General features: G+C 38.7%; 1 protein-coding gene across 1 annotated transcript; it reads right to left on the minus strand.

Annotated features, from left to right (window-relative positions):
* Positions 1–1,365: 1,365 nt before the first annotated feature.
* TACC3 (transforming, acidic coiled-coil containing protein 3) lies at positions 1,366–17,277 on the minus strand. Its single transcript, XM_010184673.1, has 15 exons — positions 17,098–17,277; positions 16,820–16,965; positions 13,272–14,363; positions 12,055–12,133; positions 11,136–11,328; positions 10,090–10,142; positions 9,107–9,240; positions 8,911–9,022; positions 8,059–8,211; positions 5,634–5,710; positions 5,506–5,549; positions 4,338–4,498; positions 2,880–2,986; positions 2,556–2,676; positions 1,366–1,434 (listed from the first exon to the last, which is right to left on the minus strand). Exons 1-15 carry the CDS (start codon positions 17,275–17,277, stop codon positions 1,366–1,368), a joined length of 2,721 nt encoding a protein of 906 aa, XP_010182975.1.
* Between the last annotated feature and the right edge of the window lie 619 nt (positions 17,278–17,896).

The following is a 17,896-nucleotide window of genomic DNA, read 5'->3' on the forward strand; positions in this document are numbered from 1 at the left end:
CTGCCCTTTTCTACCCTTCTTTTTGTGTGAAATGTACAAAGGGAACCTGAACGGCACACCGACCCACTGCAAAACAGCAGTTTAGTCCAGTCAGTTCTTTCCCCCAGACCAGTTTGTCTGGCTTATCACACCACAGAGGTGATCCAATATCAGGGAGGAAAGAGCAGGCCTACCTTTTGTGGCTGCACACTTGACCTTACCTAACCCTAGGCTAACAACAGCCTATAACCTCAATAGGCACTGAGGACTTCAACAGAAATCAGTTTCCACCATTAAACACACATGTGCAAGAGTTCACAAATCAGACCAAGCACAACATTTTGCATCTGTATGGTTAAGTCTGTTACAAATGAACATCCTAAAATAGTCTGCAGTAGCACCCGCTCTCTGAAGCTGAGATAGAGAATAAAGTTTGGGTTTGTGCACTCTGTTCTATGACAAGCTTTTTTTCTGTCGGCTGTTACCCTAATTAAAGCTGACTTCATCATAACCTGTAACCTGCAGCCTACATCTCCTAAGGCTTTCCATTACAGGACAGTGTCAAGGAGTTCTTAGCTGGTGACTGGGAAAAAAAAAGTCAATAGCAGCAGACAGACTAACCACATTTAAAAAAACAAACTAAAAAAAAAAATCACAGAGTAGCAAGCAATCTGTCCTGCTATTCAGTACTCTGCTTGTCTACAAGAGCAGAATCATTCCAGCTCCTCTCATAAAAAAAAATTGGCACATCATGTTTTTCTAATCATAATTAAAAACTCACCATCCCACACCCCCCATGTTGCAAATAAAATACAAGACAGTGTAAGATATCTTGCTTATTATTCACTTCCAAGAGTAGTAAATGGCTTGATTTACTGCAAACATTTACTAAGTCCTCTAAAGGTTCAAATGTCTCCTACAAAGAGGGACAATAGGTGGCTGTTGACAGAACATGACATCTAGTCTGTTTAAGCTTTCAGGTTTTACTCTATAGTATTTGTGACAGGTCAAGTTTTATTACAATCTTAAATGAGAACATTCCAGAGTTACAAGTGAGACAGCAGGAAGTGCAAAACAGAGACACAGCCTCACCAGCAAAGCCAGGTCACAAGCACAGAACCTTGGTGCTCTTACACTGGGAAAAGACTGACAGTGAGATTATGATAAGGTTTTCCTTTGAATGACATGTTAAAATGTTACACAAGATGTTGTTGGAAGCAGCAACTGAACTCATGTATTCATGAACTCATCAGTTTATTGGTATTTCCTACAAAAGATACAGTCAGTAATATGCACAAGTTCAAATGAAGTTTTATTTTTCCACACACACATAGTTAAGAGTGAACACACAAGACAGAGAGTAGACATATTTACAAGACAGATAAGCTATAAGCTTTTTTCCATCTTCGAGATCAAGTCATCACAGATTTTCGTCAGCTCATCATTTTCTTTAGTCTGTTGAAGACAGGAAAAAAGTGAGTTTCAGGTATGCCTAACCTATGCTACATCCACACAGTGAACTGAGTTGCAACAAGTCATGTTTGCCAACGCATGGAATAGAAAGTCCATTTACATGCTCATGACTCAAGCAAGTTTACTCTAAAGGACAGATATGCCACAGCAGGTCACAAGGCATCCTTTAAGAGCCTCGGGAAATGAGCCAGAATCCACTACACTGTCTCAACTTCTACAGACTTTCCCATAATACATAGGGACCAGTGATCTAGCAAAATAAGTTTTCAGACTCAAAGTCTTTTTGTTAGATGCACTGATATTTAAGATGACAGCAACAGTTTAGATTTTAATCTTCACAAGACAGACAGCTCTGTATGATGCTGCTTTGATACTTTTACTTGCAGCAATAATTTCCAGTTTGTATAATTCCTTGTACGGTCAAATAGTTTTAATAAGTTCTTAACATAAAATGTTACTGTATTCATAACAGGAACAAAACTAGTTGTGTTAAATGGCTTGTCTCATCTCTTTAGTTACAGGCCTTCTGTTTCCTTATCTACGCAAAACCTAGCCATAAGACTAACACAAATATGGGACTTTTCCCTAACAAAAATAGGTATTACTGACACGTTGCTGAGTCTTCAATGCTGACAAATACAAGGATTAATGGCCTGTATTCAACAACATTGAAAGAGTTCAGTCAATACAAATGAGCCTGTATTAGTGCTAACAGCTTACAAATCATGCATTTTATGAACAAGCTGAACCAGACAGTTATTCAAGGTCCATTCCCAGATTCTGCTCTGGGACATGTTTAAGTTTTAGATAATCTGCTTCAGTAGTTAAGATAACCTCCTAACACAGTAGCCTGGATTAATTGCTTCTGTAACCCACCTGTGGGAACAAACCTTTTGCTCCAAAAAAAAAAATTCTAAACATACAGATGCATCCTGGCATAGTTGTGCCTTAACTTTCAATGCCTGCCTCCCAAATTCTGCCAAGGCAACAGCCATCAAAACCAGCAGAGTTCGCATGGCTATTTCTAGCATTGGTATAAGGCAGTTCTTGACCCAGTCTAAGGCAATAGCTTGAAGAGACTTACTCACGACATTTTGACTGACCTTTTGCTCAAGGCTCCTCTCTAAAGACTGGACCCTCATTTGCTCTTTGCGGAGACTGGCTTGCAGGGCTGCAATCTCTGACTTTGTTTTGTTTCGTACCTGGGCAATTTCCCCATTTGCTCTGAAATGGAAGCAAGATGGTGTTTACATCCCCTTCAGACGGCACAGCAAAACTGTTTACAGAATGTCACTAAGTTCTTATACTTTGGCTTAACTCCCAAACTAAAGAAAAAAGAACCTAACTGCTTTAATGAACCACATTCTGCAACATGTTAAAACTATATATTTCACTCCCAGTACTTGGCTTCTTGACATAGTACTTACTGATTAAGCTTTTCTTCAGCGTGTGCCTTTAGTGCCTTATATCTTTGCTCCTCCTTTTTAATTCTAGCCAGGTTATCTTCAACACATTTTTTCAGAGCTTCCTCATTCTGTCCCAAAAACAAGAAGCTTAGTTATCTTTACGTGCTAGTAGATGGAAGAGTCTCTCCACTTCACAAATAAGGTATTTGACTACACAGAAGTCTATTTGCTTATCAGATTAACAGGACCAACTGCAAAGTCCCACAGACCTACATAGGATCAGCCCACCCTTTCAACACCCTTAACTTCACAAACTAACATTTATTCATCCCAATTCCCTCCCAACATACTCTATTTAGCAGCAAACTTGACTAAAGGGGGAAGGTCATTGAAACTAAGGTCACTAAGAACTAGAAATCCAATTACTTCAGAGAATCCATGGAAAGAGTCAGGCTTTGGACAGTGACAGAAATTAATCCAACATCAATAAAATCCCCTTGGTCAGGCACAGATGCTATGACACCTTATTTTATTAGGTATTATAGCAAGTTGGAACTGATTGAAACAAGTGCTAAGGCTCCCTACTAATTCCAGCTCTTGAATTCAGCAGCTCTGTTTCCAAGTGATGCTTTAACTCCAAGATAAAGAAAAGGCTTCTGAATTTACAGAGGAGAGATGGAAGGGGCACAAGATGAAGGAAGCCTGACACATTAGTAAAGCAGAAACTGAAGTCATAAAACAGACATTATGGCTGTTTCTCAAACCTAGACTACCACGAACCTTGCAACTGATTAGTTCTAAGCTGCAGTAAATAGGGGACATTAAAGGATAACTGAAGGAAAAAAATGCAAATGCACTTCCGTTAAAGAGTAATTCAATTTTTACACCTTTCATGCAACAAGAAACCACAGCTTACGCTCATTTACTTCATTCCTCCAGTCTCTGAAGATGCTGCAGAACGAAGACCTGACTTTACCGAGTTGCTTTATTCTAGTTGGTTTTTTTTGTTGTGGTAGGGGGGATTTTTTTGTTTGGTTTAGTTTTTTTGTTGTTGTTTTTGGGTTTTTTTAAGCTAAAAAACACCCAATAAAACTATTATAATTTTGACTTGTCATAACAAATCCTCTCTTGCATCCATTCAACATGTAGGGGAAACAAGTTGCTCTTATGCAGCTGCTGCTACACAAGAGTATGTCTCTATGAGTAACAGAAAAATCATATGCATGCAGCAAGAAACAGCTCATTCTTCTGTCTGAAGAAACTTTGGCTTCTAACAGAGTTCATTAGCATACTATAAGCAAGCTATTAAGTACAAACCAGTATTTTTTTTAAAAATCTTTCAATAAACAACAACTTGCACCTGGTTTTACAGGTAATGCCTATGCTAGTTAATTAATGGCTGCTTTAGAAATTAATAATTTCCTCTCCACTAAGTCTCATTTATCTCAGAAGGATATTATTTGCATTATAGCATCTTACTTTGTGGTAACCTTCTATCACTTCTTTCTGTTTTTCAAATCGCTTGAAGAGCTCAGAGAAAGATTTCTCCATAGAGTTCAGATCTGAAATAACTTGTTGCTTCTCCTCTGCCATTCTCTGCATTTCTCTCTTTGAAAGTTCCTTCTGCTTCTGAGCATCCTCTAAAGAGGGTTAACAGGGTTACACTCGTGATAGTCATTACATAAAACTAGTTCCACAGTATGCACAGACAACCCCCACACCTTCAATTCCTCCTCTTAAGCAAAGAAAGGTACACAACGTAGCCTTCTCTCTGAAAGACTATATATTTGCTTTTAAGGAAGCAGTCATATTCTCTTCATTTACTACATACTACCTTGCACCAACTCCAAGCCCATTAAAGACCAATTATACGGTGCCTGCCCAAAGCATTGTTTTTCCTGCAATGTAGTCAAAATACTACATTAAAGTTCACCAAAACCAGTGCCTAAGAAGTTGCGACAGAAGCAACAAATCAAAAAATATGTTTTCATTAAATATACACAATAGCTGGAAGATCTGGAGGAGACTGGAATAACTAGCCAAACCAGCATAGCTAAGGCTTTCAGGACAAGTTTTTGTTAGCATGCCTGAGCTATGTTTCCCATAGGCTTAAAGAAGCACAAAAAAGCTGACGTAATATTCAGTCTCCTTAAAGGACTAAATTTAAGGAAGGTACAGATTTGGCTATCGAGCTTTAACTAGGAGAACGTACCTACACAATAAGAGTTTCATTCAATGTCTTCCTAGCTTTTAAGCCACAAGCCTGACTGAAGCAAAGGCCAAAATCTGCCCAGTAAGAACTGCTACTGACATCTTATAACTGAAATGAGGTCAGGTAATAAGCAGTTAAACACAAGGTGCAGACAACTGGATCTGCCAGTTTTAATCAACCAACTGCTCACACTTCACTGGAGAACAAGAAAAAAGTTACACATGTTCATGCCTGATTTAGGAAGTCATCATTACCTACCAAGTGATACCATATCTGTATGAATGTGCCTAAGAGTGTTACTCTAACTACCTTGCCTGAAACATTACACTAATTAATATTAACTCTATCAGAAGTGAAGAATACTAACTTCAGTTAAGAACCTTAGGCTAAACATGCCCCACTCCAAGCCATTCAAAGTATAAATATGGAGCTTACCCATCATCTGTGTTATAGTACCTTCAAACTCAGCAACTATTTTTCTACAAAAAAAAAAAGTTGAACATAAGTTAGAAAAAAACAGCTGGCATAAATACGGAAATATAAAAATGAAGACAGACTCATACCCCATTTCCTTGTATTCCATATGAAGCTTATTGTAGTTCTTTTTCCATTCCTCAGCCTCCAACTGTTTCTCTTGAACCTTTGAGGAAAAAAAAAACCAAACTATATTTCTTGCACAGAAAGAGATAAGAAATTCGATACTCAAAACAGTCTGAAGGGCAGCCTAGGTAGACTTCTAACTTGATATATAGAAAAATAAGTTCTAACTGCTTAACAGATTCAAAATTAGGTTTTTTTTTTTTTACAAATTTGAGTCAAATAAAATGTAGATTGAGATCTAGATTTCACATACACTATACCCACTCTGTGTTACCAATATCTCTCAAATGGCAAGACCAGAGCCAACTCAGCCAACCTCTTGGCTACTCTTATTCATCTTATATGCAGGATATGTTCCCTGGCCAGTAATGTTCCCTCAAGCAGTAATTCTATCAGGTAATACATATTTTCCTTTTATTTACAAGGCAGACAAAATAAGCCACATAAATCTGCTAATATTAAACACTGGAAAGAGCAAATACCAGAAGGTTATTCTAGTCAAGATCAAACTTTTTGAAGTTGTTTCCATTTGACACTCAGTCCTCCGACCGCCATGTATCCAAATTTAAAGACACCTCAGATCATTTAAGAATAACACAATTAATTGTGTTTTAATTTCACATCAGCTGAATTAGAGCAGAGCTCACAGTAACAGCATTAAGCAGTACAAGCACGTTTTGCTGAATGCTTTGTGGAAACTCCATGAACTTAGTTTTGCCCTGGGGTTTCTATAAAGAACTGTAACACTGACAGTTGACTGCAGTGTGAGTCTTCAATGACAAGAGGCCCAAAATACACAAAACTTGGGATTTAAAACAAGAGACAGTGGGAGCACATGATTACTGCACATGATTATTGCTAATTTCCCCTCAAAGTTGCATGGTACACTGATTTTCAGTATTTATTTTAGAATAAATGCATTTTAAGTGTATTGTAATATTTCAGATAGCAGGAAGTGGGGCACAAGTGAAAGAAAATTGTACCAAAAGTTAAAGAATTAATAATATTTCAGCTAGAAATAAATGTGACAAAAACCAGAAGTGTTTGAAGATGGAAACCAGTTAGAAACTTTCATTTGCAAACAACAGAAACTGTGCATTAGTCCCAGAAAAGCATGCTTTCATGTAGTGCCATATTTGCCCAGACGGAAAACAGGCTTATTTCCTCTACTCACACTGAGTTGTTTCACTAAGAGTAATTTTTAAATTTCATCTTTCTTTCAGGTTAATCAATAACAATGCTTGTAATTACTATAAGTGACACAGCTGGAGTCACCCAGTCACACCTGTCTTGCATGTTTAAAATAGGTCTTTGAAACAAGAGATTAGAGCACCAGTTTTAAGATACTACAAAGTTTTATCCCCTATTATATAAATTCTTTGTTTTAGATCAATGGACTAAGAGTGGTCCTCTGTTGAAGCTGCACCTTTTTTCCTGTGCTAGACAGTATGCCAGGCAAAAAGCATCCTCCTAAGTGACAGAAAGCAAAAGATGCTCTTAGAAAAGCAAGTATCTTTGTACTCTAAAGGGAAAAAAAATAACTTAAGGAGCAGATAATCACAGGTCATGTTTGTCTGGTGTCCTTAATGCCACTGCCTGCAGTATAGCTAGTCAGGAATTCCGAATACTCCACTTTCTTCTGGAGATAATTTTGAAGTGACACAAGTAGCTTTAAGGACATTTATGCTTAAGTACTCCTCTTACATTATGTAGTATTTGTCAGGTTACATAACCCAGAAGCCGTAATGAATCACCTATCCAGATGTTTTAAGTGAGTGGACACAAAACTTCTTGCATCAGTAAGATGGAGGTTCAAAAGCAACTTCTGCAGTGATGTAGTTACAGAATACGCTTGAAATCTCACCAACTACTTCTTCTCCCCTCCAGTAATGTTGATCTCCCTCCAGAGTGAGCTCCAGTTCTCACTTGTATTACCTGGACATACTGTTTTGTCTCCCCATCCCATTAAAAAAAGAATGGTTACTGCACTGAACTGGCATTACAGTTTTATCTTGTTTTAAGGAAATTATGTCAGAATCAGCCTCTCCCTCCCATTGGCAATAACAGATATTTCCTGCCTAATTTAATAAAGAGTACTAAGATCACTGGCACTAAGCCCAACCATTCCATCTGATAACGAATGGGGTTTTTTTAATACTGACCATTTCTGAGGTAAAATCTAATAGTGAAGTTTACCCTATTTCCTTAGATACTAGCTCTGAAGAGCTCTGTATCTACTGCTCCTATCATGTGTACAGCAAGCTTTACAGAATGACATGCTTCCATGGAACACAATGGAAACAATTACCAAGTAGAGATTTATACCAGATAGCCTTGAAAGTCCCTTTAGCTTAGGTTACATAAAGTTCTGCTTTGGGGTCACCATACCTCTCTTTTAACCAGTTCAACTGCTGCATCCATGTCTTTCTGGCTATATTTTAGCACATCTATAATAGCATCCACTGCAGTGTTTGTGGAAGCAGCAAAAGGGAGTGAAGGCACATCGCTAGTCAGGGGGTCTGGAATTAGGGGACCTGTGTCCTGTGAGGAGAAAAAAAAAAAGTGAAGTTTCAATATATTCCTATTTTCATACCATTGACTAGCTGTATGCAGATAATTTTATGGTAAGTCAACGTATTTTATTTAAACATGCAAAAATACCTCCATAACTTTGTTACCATAACTTTCTTTGTGGATATCTTCTAGAACTATGTAGTTCTCTTTAAGATATACCAGAAACTGCTACCCATCAATTACAGCTATCAGAAACAAAGCAGATGACACCACACTGTTCCCCACCAATAAAAAAGGCACCATTTCAGAATGACCTGCTGAGAGCATAAAAGACTGTTCAAACTACAAGCCTTAGACTGTACAGCATCAAGTTTAATCAAAGAAGCACTTTTCATCCCAGCAGTGCAATTAAAGTACAAGCTTGTCTTATTTTTGTGGCTTCAGCTTCATGAAAGAGACTGCTTGATTAAAGCACTCTTAAACAGCTCGAAGTCTCCTAAGACCACATGCAATGCCACCAGTTTCCACAAAAGATTTTTAAGAAAATGAAGTCCATCAAAAAGTAACTTTGATATAAGTGAGTATCCAACCTGTTTAAGATTAAGTATTAAACCTTAAGTATTCTGAAATCCTTAGAATATCTGCATAAGTCTTAAGTCCAGAAACTAGCCAATCCCTTTCCCAAAATACCAACATGAAACCCAGTATCATTTCAGGCACCTTTACAGAAGTTGTAAATGTTCCCAGAAGATCTAGTCCTTTTGGTTTTTCTTCAGTTTTTATACTCTCTGCAGGCTTTTCAGCTTCTACAATCAGTTTGCTTAAATCAGCAACAGGACTAAAAATGAAAAAACACCATTATATTCAATACCGCATTTCTTTCAATGCTACATACTATGGCCTAGAATAAGTCAATACCTACCCATGCTGAAGTGGAGCAGTCGTGATATTCATGTTTGTTTCAATAGTACCACAAATCGGTTTTCTTGGACTGTCTCTCAACAGAGGGTCAAACTTCAAGTACAGCGACTGTTTCCTCAAGGCAGACTCTTTGAACTGAAAGGAAGAGGCGTAAACTGGCAGATATGCTGCTTCACAATAACAACACACACATGCCACACACACACATGTAAATAATCCTCTGGAGAGAGGGTGAACCTATTCTTCAGTGGCCAGAGCATTGTTCTCAGGAGAAAATTACATAAGAGAACTCGGTGCCCACACGCTTAAGTCCTTATGTAATATCAAGTGAGCTCAATGTGCTCAGACAGAACCAAAAGGACAAACACTTATGAACTATTTAAAACCAGCAGAAGACACTGAAAGGGGAAGATAGTATTCTATGCTGAATAAGCAGTGTATGTCATTCTCTGTCTTTGCTTATACAACAAGTACAAACAGTGTGATCAAAAAAAAATTTGAATTCAGTGTATTTACTGCCTATTCAGAGCCACTCCTACTCTAGACCAAAGCAGGAGAAAGAATAACTAAGCTGAACTGATTAAAACATGACATGCCCAATAGAGAGAGATTTCTTGAAACTGTCCATAAAACAAAAGAGCTTCAAAAAATATTTTCAAAATAGTGCACTTTCAAAGCATTATGTTCCTGTAGTTTTGGCAACCGGAGGTGAAACATCATCCATCTCAGTTTCGCTGCTATGAAGGAAAAACAGCACCTTTGCAAACCAAAGGCGTTAAGACCTCTGATCCTTAGCAGAATTACTTGTAACTACTTTTCCTTCCATGACCACCCCCTGCTCAGTCTTGTAGACACATTCCTGTGGGGGAAGCAAACCCGTATGTTCCTGCAGGAAAGTTCAAGTGAATCTATTTCAGGAAAACATTTTAAGGCTTTCCTTTCCCCTGCAGGGAAACAAACAAAACATTTCAATGTCATACTTACTGACGAAGTCCCAAACTGTTCCAGATAGTCTATTTCTATGCCCATTCCTAGAACTGGAAAAGGAAGTGTTACACTGAAGATGCAGTATTGTCTTACAGTGAAGCACCCACACAGAAACAAATAGGTGTGTATAAAGCAAATAAATCCCTACTCCCATGTTGTGACCTAGTTTTTCATTAGTTAAAAACACTGTATTTCTACTTAGACAAAAAAAAATGAGGCAAAGACTTCTAAGCTAAGCAAACTTACATCTGCCATTTGTCCCTAACTGTAAGAATATGTAGAATTTAACACATAGTTGAAAAACTTCTGTTGTTCCACTCTCCAAGTGGCAAGCACACTCAAATATTCTACTCTTTTTTACAATGTCCCATAGAAGAGCAAGATCAGCAATCTCACCATTAAAATTAGCACACAGTTCAGATTTGAACAATGAAGTTATAGCCATTTCTCAATATACTGTTTCTATTCAAGAATTAAGATAAGTGACAGACAGCACTGCAGTCAAATAATTTCCTTATCCTTCCACACATTGCTCCTACAAGTAATAACCCTTCTAGGTGGTTAAGTCACAGCTACACAGTAAGCTTTCAGGACAGGCAGGCAAGTGCAGAAAGACCATCCACGCTCCAATATGAAGTCAGCATTCAAGCAGTGCTACAAGACTCAAATACAGGTAGTCACAAAGCTCTGGTGCTCTCAATTTAGGAAGTCCTTAATACCAGAAGTGATTTTTAAGGGAGCATTTTTTCAGCACAGAAAGCCGTCACTCTAAAAAGATTTTTATGTACCAGCCTAAACTTCATCCTTCCAGGCAGCTGAATGATAACAGCCAGCTTTTTGAATTTAGCTTAAACCAAAGTAAGTTAGAATTACGCTTAGGTACATTTCCCATCATCCCTAGTCACTGTAGGTTTTACAGTCCTTCCAGAAGGGCAAAATGATAGACAAAGATAGAATCGACACCAAAACTGAAGTAGATAAGCACATACACAGAGGTTATTGTAACAATTTATTTTCAGTCTATTCTAAAGAAATGCCCTTACCTTCTGATGATGGTCTGAAGACCTCTTCAGGTTCAGTGCTAGCTGTCTGCTCCTCTGCTGTTATTTCAGTTCTGTGGGAACTAGGTTTAATTTCTTCTGCAGACATTGACTTTTTTCCACTGTCAGCAAAAACCAAATTATCTTGAGAAGGGGCATTAGCTGCAGACATTTCAGATGGACTCATTTGCTTCTCCTGATGAGAAAAACACAATCTTTTTACTGTCAAAATACTGATTTAAATGTAATGAAAGTCACAATAATGAACAAAATTGGTTTGTCATAAACTAGCTGGGCAGCCAGCATAATAAAACAAGAGTTCACAGGCATGGAAACTAAACTACCAACACTGAGTACAGCTCGTATTATACAGGAGTCACTTTTTCAGAGTCCACACCCTTATGTTCATCCTTATATGCGATTGCTGATCAAAAAAAGATACTAAATACCAAGGTACCAATTTGGCTGTCTCTGATGTTATGTTCAAAAGAGAAGCCTGCACAGTTAATACTCATTCTAGAGCTGCTGAAGATCGTAGACTCAGAATGCGTTAGGTTGGAAGGGACCTTAAAGCTCATCCAGTGCAACCCCCTGCCATGGGGAGGGACACCTCCACCAGCCCAGGCTGCTCAAAGCCCTGTCCAACCTGGCCTTGAACACTTCCAGGGAGGGAGCATCCACAACTTCCCTTGGCAACCTCTTCCCGTGTCTCACCACCCTCATAGTGAAGAATTTCTCACTAATGTCTAATGTAAATCTACTCCATTCCAGTTTAAAGCCGTTACCCCTTGGTCCTATCGCTAGATATAAATAAGATACATAAAAACACTAATTCTTAAGCCCATCTTCGGTATTTTTTCTAACAAAGTTAAGTCAAAGAACTCTGTTTCATGGAACAACTTAGTAAGAACCTATACCTTACCATGGCAATCTCTCCTGGAAGTTCAGCTTCTGCTTGAACCACTGGCTTGTCTTCTACCACATTCTGTTCGCCGATTTCCCTAAAGAAAAAAAGAAAAAAAAATTCAAAATTCAAGTCACACAGATAGCTCTGAATTCTATCTACCATATATACTGAAGCACTGAACAACATAAGCTTATCTGAATTTCCACTGCCACATTACAGGAAGCTTTAAGGAGGGTGGGGATGTAAATTCACCATCTTGCCAGGTGACAACTTAAGTGACAGAAAGCTCTCCCTCCAACAGTGCTATCTGGGAAGCAGACAGTCACAGGAGTACCAGTTATTGCTATTCACTTAAAACTGTTCTCTTATTTCCATTTGTTAAGCCTATTATTATTTTTTTCAAAGATAGGGTTTTTGTCTAATCAAGAACAGAATTAGAAGCAGCCCACTACTCTTTCTAAAGTAATGCAGTGGTTATTGGTGTAAAACCCAGAACTTCAGAGAAGCCCAGTACTTTAGTTACTGCTGACAGCACAAACTTAACTTTTCACCTTGGTAAATGGTGCCTGACCATGTTACACAGGGAGCAAGAGAGCAAACATTTCAGTCAAATGAACACCTTGCGCCGGTCAAGTTCCGATAAGCACCTGGCTGTCTACAGTAATGCTGACATTTTAATAGTTCACCTTTACAAAGGCAACACAACATCTCCCATTCTCAAATAAAAAAAGTTTTATATGGTGCCAAAAAAAGCACAACTTATAGTGACAGGCCTTTTTATTGGAGACAGCATTCAGATACCAAGAACATGCAAGGAAGAAACAGCACCTGAACTCAGCCAGGGCACTAAGCAGAGAACAGGACTGCCTGGTCCATTCATATGTTGCACAATGTGCAATGCTGCTGTCTACTCACTTGTTACTTGACTGACAGCAGCAGTCACCCAATTCTCTACATTTTACACTAACCTTGGAGGAGAGGGGAAGGAGCCACTCAACCAAGATACTAATGCTGTTCCTATATAAGCCTATTGCCTCCCATTCCTCCAGATTTAAGAGCACCTTTTGCCCAGAGTTAGCCATTCCAGGATGGTTTTCCCAGTGAGATCTTTGCTGCTGCAATATATTGTGTTAAAGGTTACAATTCACAACTGGTTAGAGATACCATCCATTTCTTCCTCACACAAGTTGAAGGTGCTTCTGCATTCAGCTAGTAAATTCAGATTTACTTACAGACTTTTGGGTTCTCTTCTCTCAAGATTTTCACAGGTACTTGGTCTGTTATCCTGCTCCACTGGAAGATGCTCTTTTCTTGGTGATGTACTATCCTGCTCCTCTTGCAGGTGAGCTTTCTGAGGGCTAGGTTGAGAAGACTTGGGTAAGTTGGAAATTTTAGAGCCTCCTCCAAATGGATTAAAGTTTGGATCATCGAGTTTGTCCCAGTCAAGCTTGTAAGATCCTTTAGGAACAGGGATTTCATCTTCCACGTTACTTTTATTCTGCACTTCAGTATTCTCCGTTTTCATTTTGGTAACAGGAGCTTTTTTGGAAGGTGGCTTAATTCCTGTTCTTTTACCTAGTTTCTTAGGAGGTGGCTTTCTAGCAGTGGTATTATCAAAGTCAAATTCCAGTTTTACTGGTCCAGACTTGGTGACACCAGGCTTTTCTGTAGGTTCCCCTTTGGAGATTGCCAGCTCTTCCATAGGCTTTGGCTCTTCTGCAGAGGCTTTTTCTGCTACTGAAACATTCTGAAGCTCCAATTCCTCAGTTCTAGAAGAATTGGTTACATCAGATCTACTGGGACCTAAGTTGACAGATAACTGTACAGAAGATGTAGATGCTTCTGCTAATCTCAGTGAATTGCCAATTTGGCCTACATCTGTGGAAGCAGACTTCACATCCTGCACAGAGTCACTGATCGCTTTCTTAGGGGACAGCTTCGGTTTGTTAGACTCCAGATGTCTCAATGCAGATTCTTTTCCAGAGAAGAGAGTCTTCTCCTTTTCACTTGAATGCTCTGTACTTGCTGCAGTTGAAGCAAAAGAAGCTGTATCATCCAGAAGAGAATCATTACTTTTTAGAGAAGCTTTCTCACGGCTGCTAGGTGCTCTTACAGGAGATTTTTGTGGATTTACAGGAGAATGCTGCAAATGCACTGAACTTTGAAAGGGACTGATGTCATCCAAGTTATCAAAATCAAGATTATAGGAACCTCTACTCTTCACTGGCATCTCATCATCTGGGTAAGGAGCTGCATTGATCTTCTCTGGCATTTGTGTACTTATCACTGTATTTGCTTCAGCTTCAGTCTCTTGTTGATATGTGCTGCATTAAAAAAAAAGTCAGATCACACATGCTATAGCTAGTTTTTAGACATCTGAAAACATCTTTAGAAAGATATTTTCACAAGTAGCTTTGCATGCTTAGAGTAATTTGATTTTTATAGCTAAGGCAGCTGATAGCAAAAGAATATAACAGCAAGAAATCAGTTGCCACCTAAACAGTTAGAAATTAAAAGTGCTGGTACACATGAACTACAGGGAGATCAGTCTTTGAAACTAGGCAGTATTCTTAAGCTATGTGTTCTACACAGCTATGTTACCTTATGCCAGTCATCACTGGAGACTGCTCAACTCACTACAGCACATGGACATTTCCATTTCACTAGGCAGTGAAATAGATATTGCTTAGGAAGGGAGACTAGCAGTAAGCAGCTCAAACACAGGCACAGCCAGCAGTACATCTTCATGTAGATTCAACAGTGATTCATGACAGACTCACAAGTCTAGGACCAAACCGAGTCATGATTCAAGTTCTCCCATTTCAGTCACTACTTTGGTCATTCTGGCAGATATTTTTCCCCCTGAAAGTATGCACCAGCATTTTATCTATGATGGCCTACATACCAAAACAGAACCTGGACTTCAGGCACTCTAAACTCTATACAACAGCAGATCTAAAGAGCAAAGCAGTATACAAGACAAATACGTTTCCAGCAAGAGAAACACAAGATTCTCTCAAAGAAGCAGAAGGATAAAAAGAGTGAGTCTGTGTACTCACTACTGCTGAATATTCTACAAGACACCTCCCCCCGCTTAATTTCCCCAAATTCTGCTCAAATTTTGAGGCTTAGCCTCAGACCAGAGAGAGTTAAGCCATTACTTCCTGAAACAGGATTTCCTCCCATTGTTTTGTCCCTTCTAAAGTTACTATTTCTATGTGCCATCTGTATCTGCTGTAGAACAGAACATGATTAAAAGCCACTCAACTAAAAGCAACACTTTGATAAAACCGAAAGCAAAGCAGCAAAGGCAGGAGATAAGAGTTCAGGAAGTCCTTCTCACCGGGTTTGAGTGCCTCTTCCCTGCAATAGTTCAGCCCCAGGCTTGTACAACTACTCAGGCCCCTCCCATTCTCCTTCAGTGTTTAACCTAATAAATGCCAGTCAAGAGCGAGACACCTGCTTGAAACTTGAATTACTTGAGACTGGTCAAAAGCAACACCCTTCAGCAACACCCAGTCCTTAAGCTCATTTGCTACAAGCAGATCCTTACATTTTAAAAGTACTAAGGGCACGTACAGCAAAAGCAACGTCCTGACATATAATTATGCCCTAACTAAAACAAATTTGGTGCTAGCCCTTTGACTCACTTGAACCTTGTATGTACTAAATCTTCATTTATTCGTGTGAGCAATAAGTTTGGGGCATAAATGCAATTAAGTCATTTAATTGTGGCTGCTAGCTCAGAAGTACTTTTCTGAACTACAGTACACATGCAAGTTAACAGTTGAATCAAGTCCAAACATTTAAAGAACATTTAGGAGTTTCCATCTTTCTCCCTTCTGCCCTTCCCAAAAACAAGAACAGGGGGCAAATGATAGTATCAGGTAGTTAAAAAACAAGCAAAAAGGCTCTATTTTCTTGCAGAAGACAAAGCTAAGATCTGAGACTTCTTGCTACTGGGAATTAGAGAGGTCAGGTGTTTATATAAAGTTTTAAAAGGGACTAAGAAAAGACAGTAACAAAAATATGCATTGAGGGCAAATAAATAATGGTATAATAATAGAGTGTTATGACAACATTATTACAATATTTCTAGTAAAGGAGAGCTGAAAAACCCCAAATTAGAACACTGCAGAATTCAAGCTCTTCTCTTGACAGCTACCATAAGACCAGGCTTATTTGAGTCTTTGAGACCCAGGCTGCCAGACTATAAAGGTGCACAAACTTGTTCGTACTTGGGATTGATGTTATATTCACTTTGTGTTGCTGGATTTTCTTTAATCTTAATACTCATTGACTCAAGGTGTCAATTCAAGCTACCCCTTCAGAACATGTATCTTAAGGAGAAAGATTGAGAGAGATAAAACTGTGCTTAACATGCAAGAAGAAATTTTAAGGTTTAGCTTTGGAATAGTTGTAGTTTCACATGAAAACATTACTGTAGGAAAGTTCTGTAATCTCTGCCTAATGTGTGTCTGTTCTCTTAAACTATTTATCCATATCATAAGTAATCTCTATGAAATCAGTTACTGAGAGTTTAGAGAAACAGAGTTTGGTATTCAATATTGCAACCAAGCTAATGCAATTACTTTTAAGAAAATTTAACTTTTACAAAGAGTACATTCAAACTCAGCGTTAATTTTAATCCTTTTGCATAGTTTACATCTTGCTATAATACACAAAAGTACATTTTAACTATACAGATTTATAATGGGGAAAAATTAACTTGCATATGCTCCACATTGCTAATACTACTAGTGGTGAATACATTACTTACTCAACATCGATGAGTGAAGATAAATAATCATCTGTCAAGGCTTCGCTGCAATCATCAAGTGTGAAAGTAGTCTCAAGTCTGTCCATCACAGCAGGGCTTAAGATTTTCCGAGTCTGAGGATCTCTTAGAGGAGTCTGAAAGGATACCTTTGAGAAAGGGGCAAGGGGCAGAAAAAGGAAGAACATGAACACCACAGTATTTTCAAGCTCCAAATAGCGTACGCGTTCAGCAGCGGAGATCAAAGAAGGAGAAAGAATATAATCAAGACAAGAGTTTACCTTCATAGCTTTTCCCACACTTTTTGGTGGCAGGTTTTCCTTCTGGGACAGGCGCAGAATGGAAGGCCTCCCTGTAGGTTCCGGAGGTGCAAAGAAAATGTCACAGTCTTCCACTGTTAGATCATCACTGACGTTTCCTCCATTTTCTTCGTTTTCTGCATTTAAAATCTGCAGACTCATTCTAGAACATCAACACACAACATCGCAGCATGAATGAGAGGGCGTGGTCAGCCAGATGCACTCGTAGATAATTGAAGAAGTTGGAAGCCTGGCACTGGCAAGCAAAGATTAACAGCTTCAAAAGAAGTTTTAAAAGATACTGGAAACCTTCGTCTGAAAAGTCAACTCTCAGAAGACTTTAAAGCATCTAAATGCAGCACTGCACAGCCCCTCTGCTTTTGTTAAGGGTCTAGGAAGTTAATTGTTGATACTACGCTTTCCACAGTTAACATTATAACATTGCTAATAGTTAAGCTGCCCATCCTTTAAAGGGAGCTCTGTCATTTGCAAATTTTTTCATTCCCAACCCTTTAAAGCCAGCAGTGATGTACACTCATGTCTCTTGTAATAGGGCATCTAGCTAAGCAAGATTACAGCCTTTGCAAGGGGCTGATGACAATCATTTCTCTATTTCATTCACATGGTCTCAGTACCACATTGTACATCAGCAAACAGCCAAAACAAATTTGGTTTTTTAGAGAGTGTTTAGGATCAGAGTCCTCAATAACATTATTTAGCTTTTTCCTGCACTGTCCAAACACATGCTGCTTTTATGAGACACACAGTACTTAAGAAACCT

Source organism: Mesitornis unicolor, unplaced genomic scaffold (genome assembly GCF_000695765.1).
Source record: "Mesitornis unicolor isolate BGI_N332 unplaced genomic scaffold, ASM69576v1 scaffold16355, whole genome shotgun sequence".
Taxonomy (NCBI): Eukaryota; Metazoa; Chordata; class Aves; order Mesitornithiformes; family Mesitornithidae; genus Mesitornis; species Mesitornis unicolor.

What these genes read in the sequence shown, in the direction of transcription:
- TACC3 (XM_010184673.1), bottom strand. Translation starts at nt 17,277, where the DNA reads ATGAGTCTGCAGATTTTAAATGCAGAAAACGAAGAAAATGGAGGAAAC. An exon ending in TTCCAGGAGAGATTGCCATG is followed by an intron (nt 11,329 to 12,054) that starts GTAAGGTATAGG and finishes TTTTCTCATCAG; the next exon opens with GAGAAGCAAATGAGTCCATC. An exon ending in TGGGAACATTTACAACTTCT is followed by an intron (nt 8,212 to 8,910) that starts GTAAAGGTGCCT and finishes TTCTCCTCACAG; the next exon opens with GACACAGGTCCCCTAATTCC.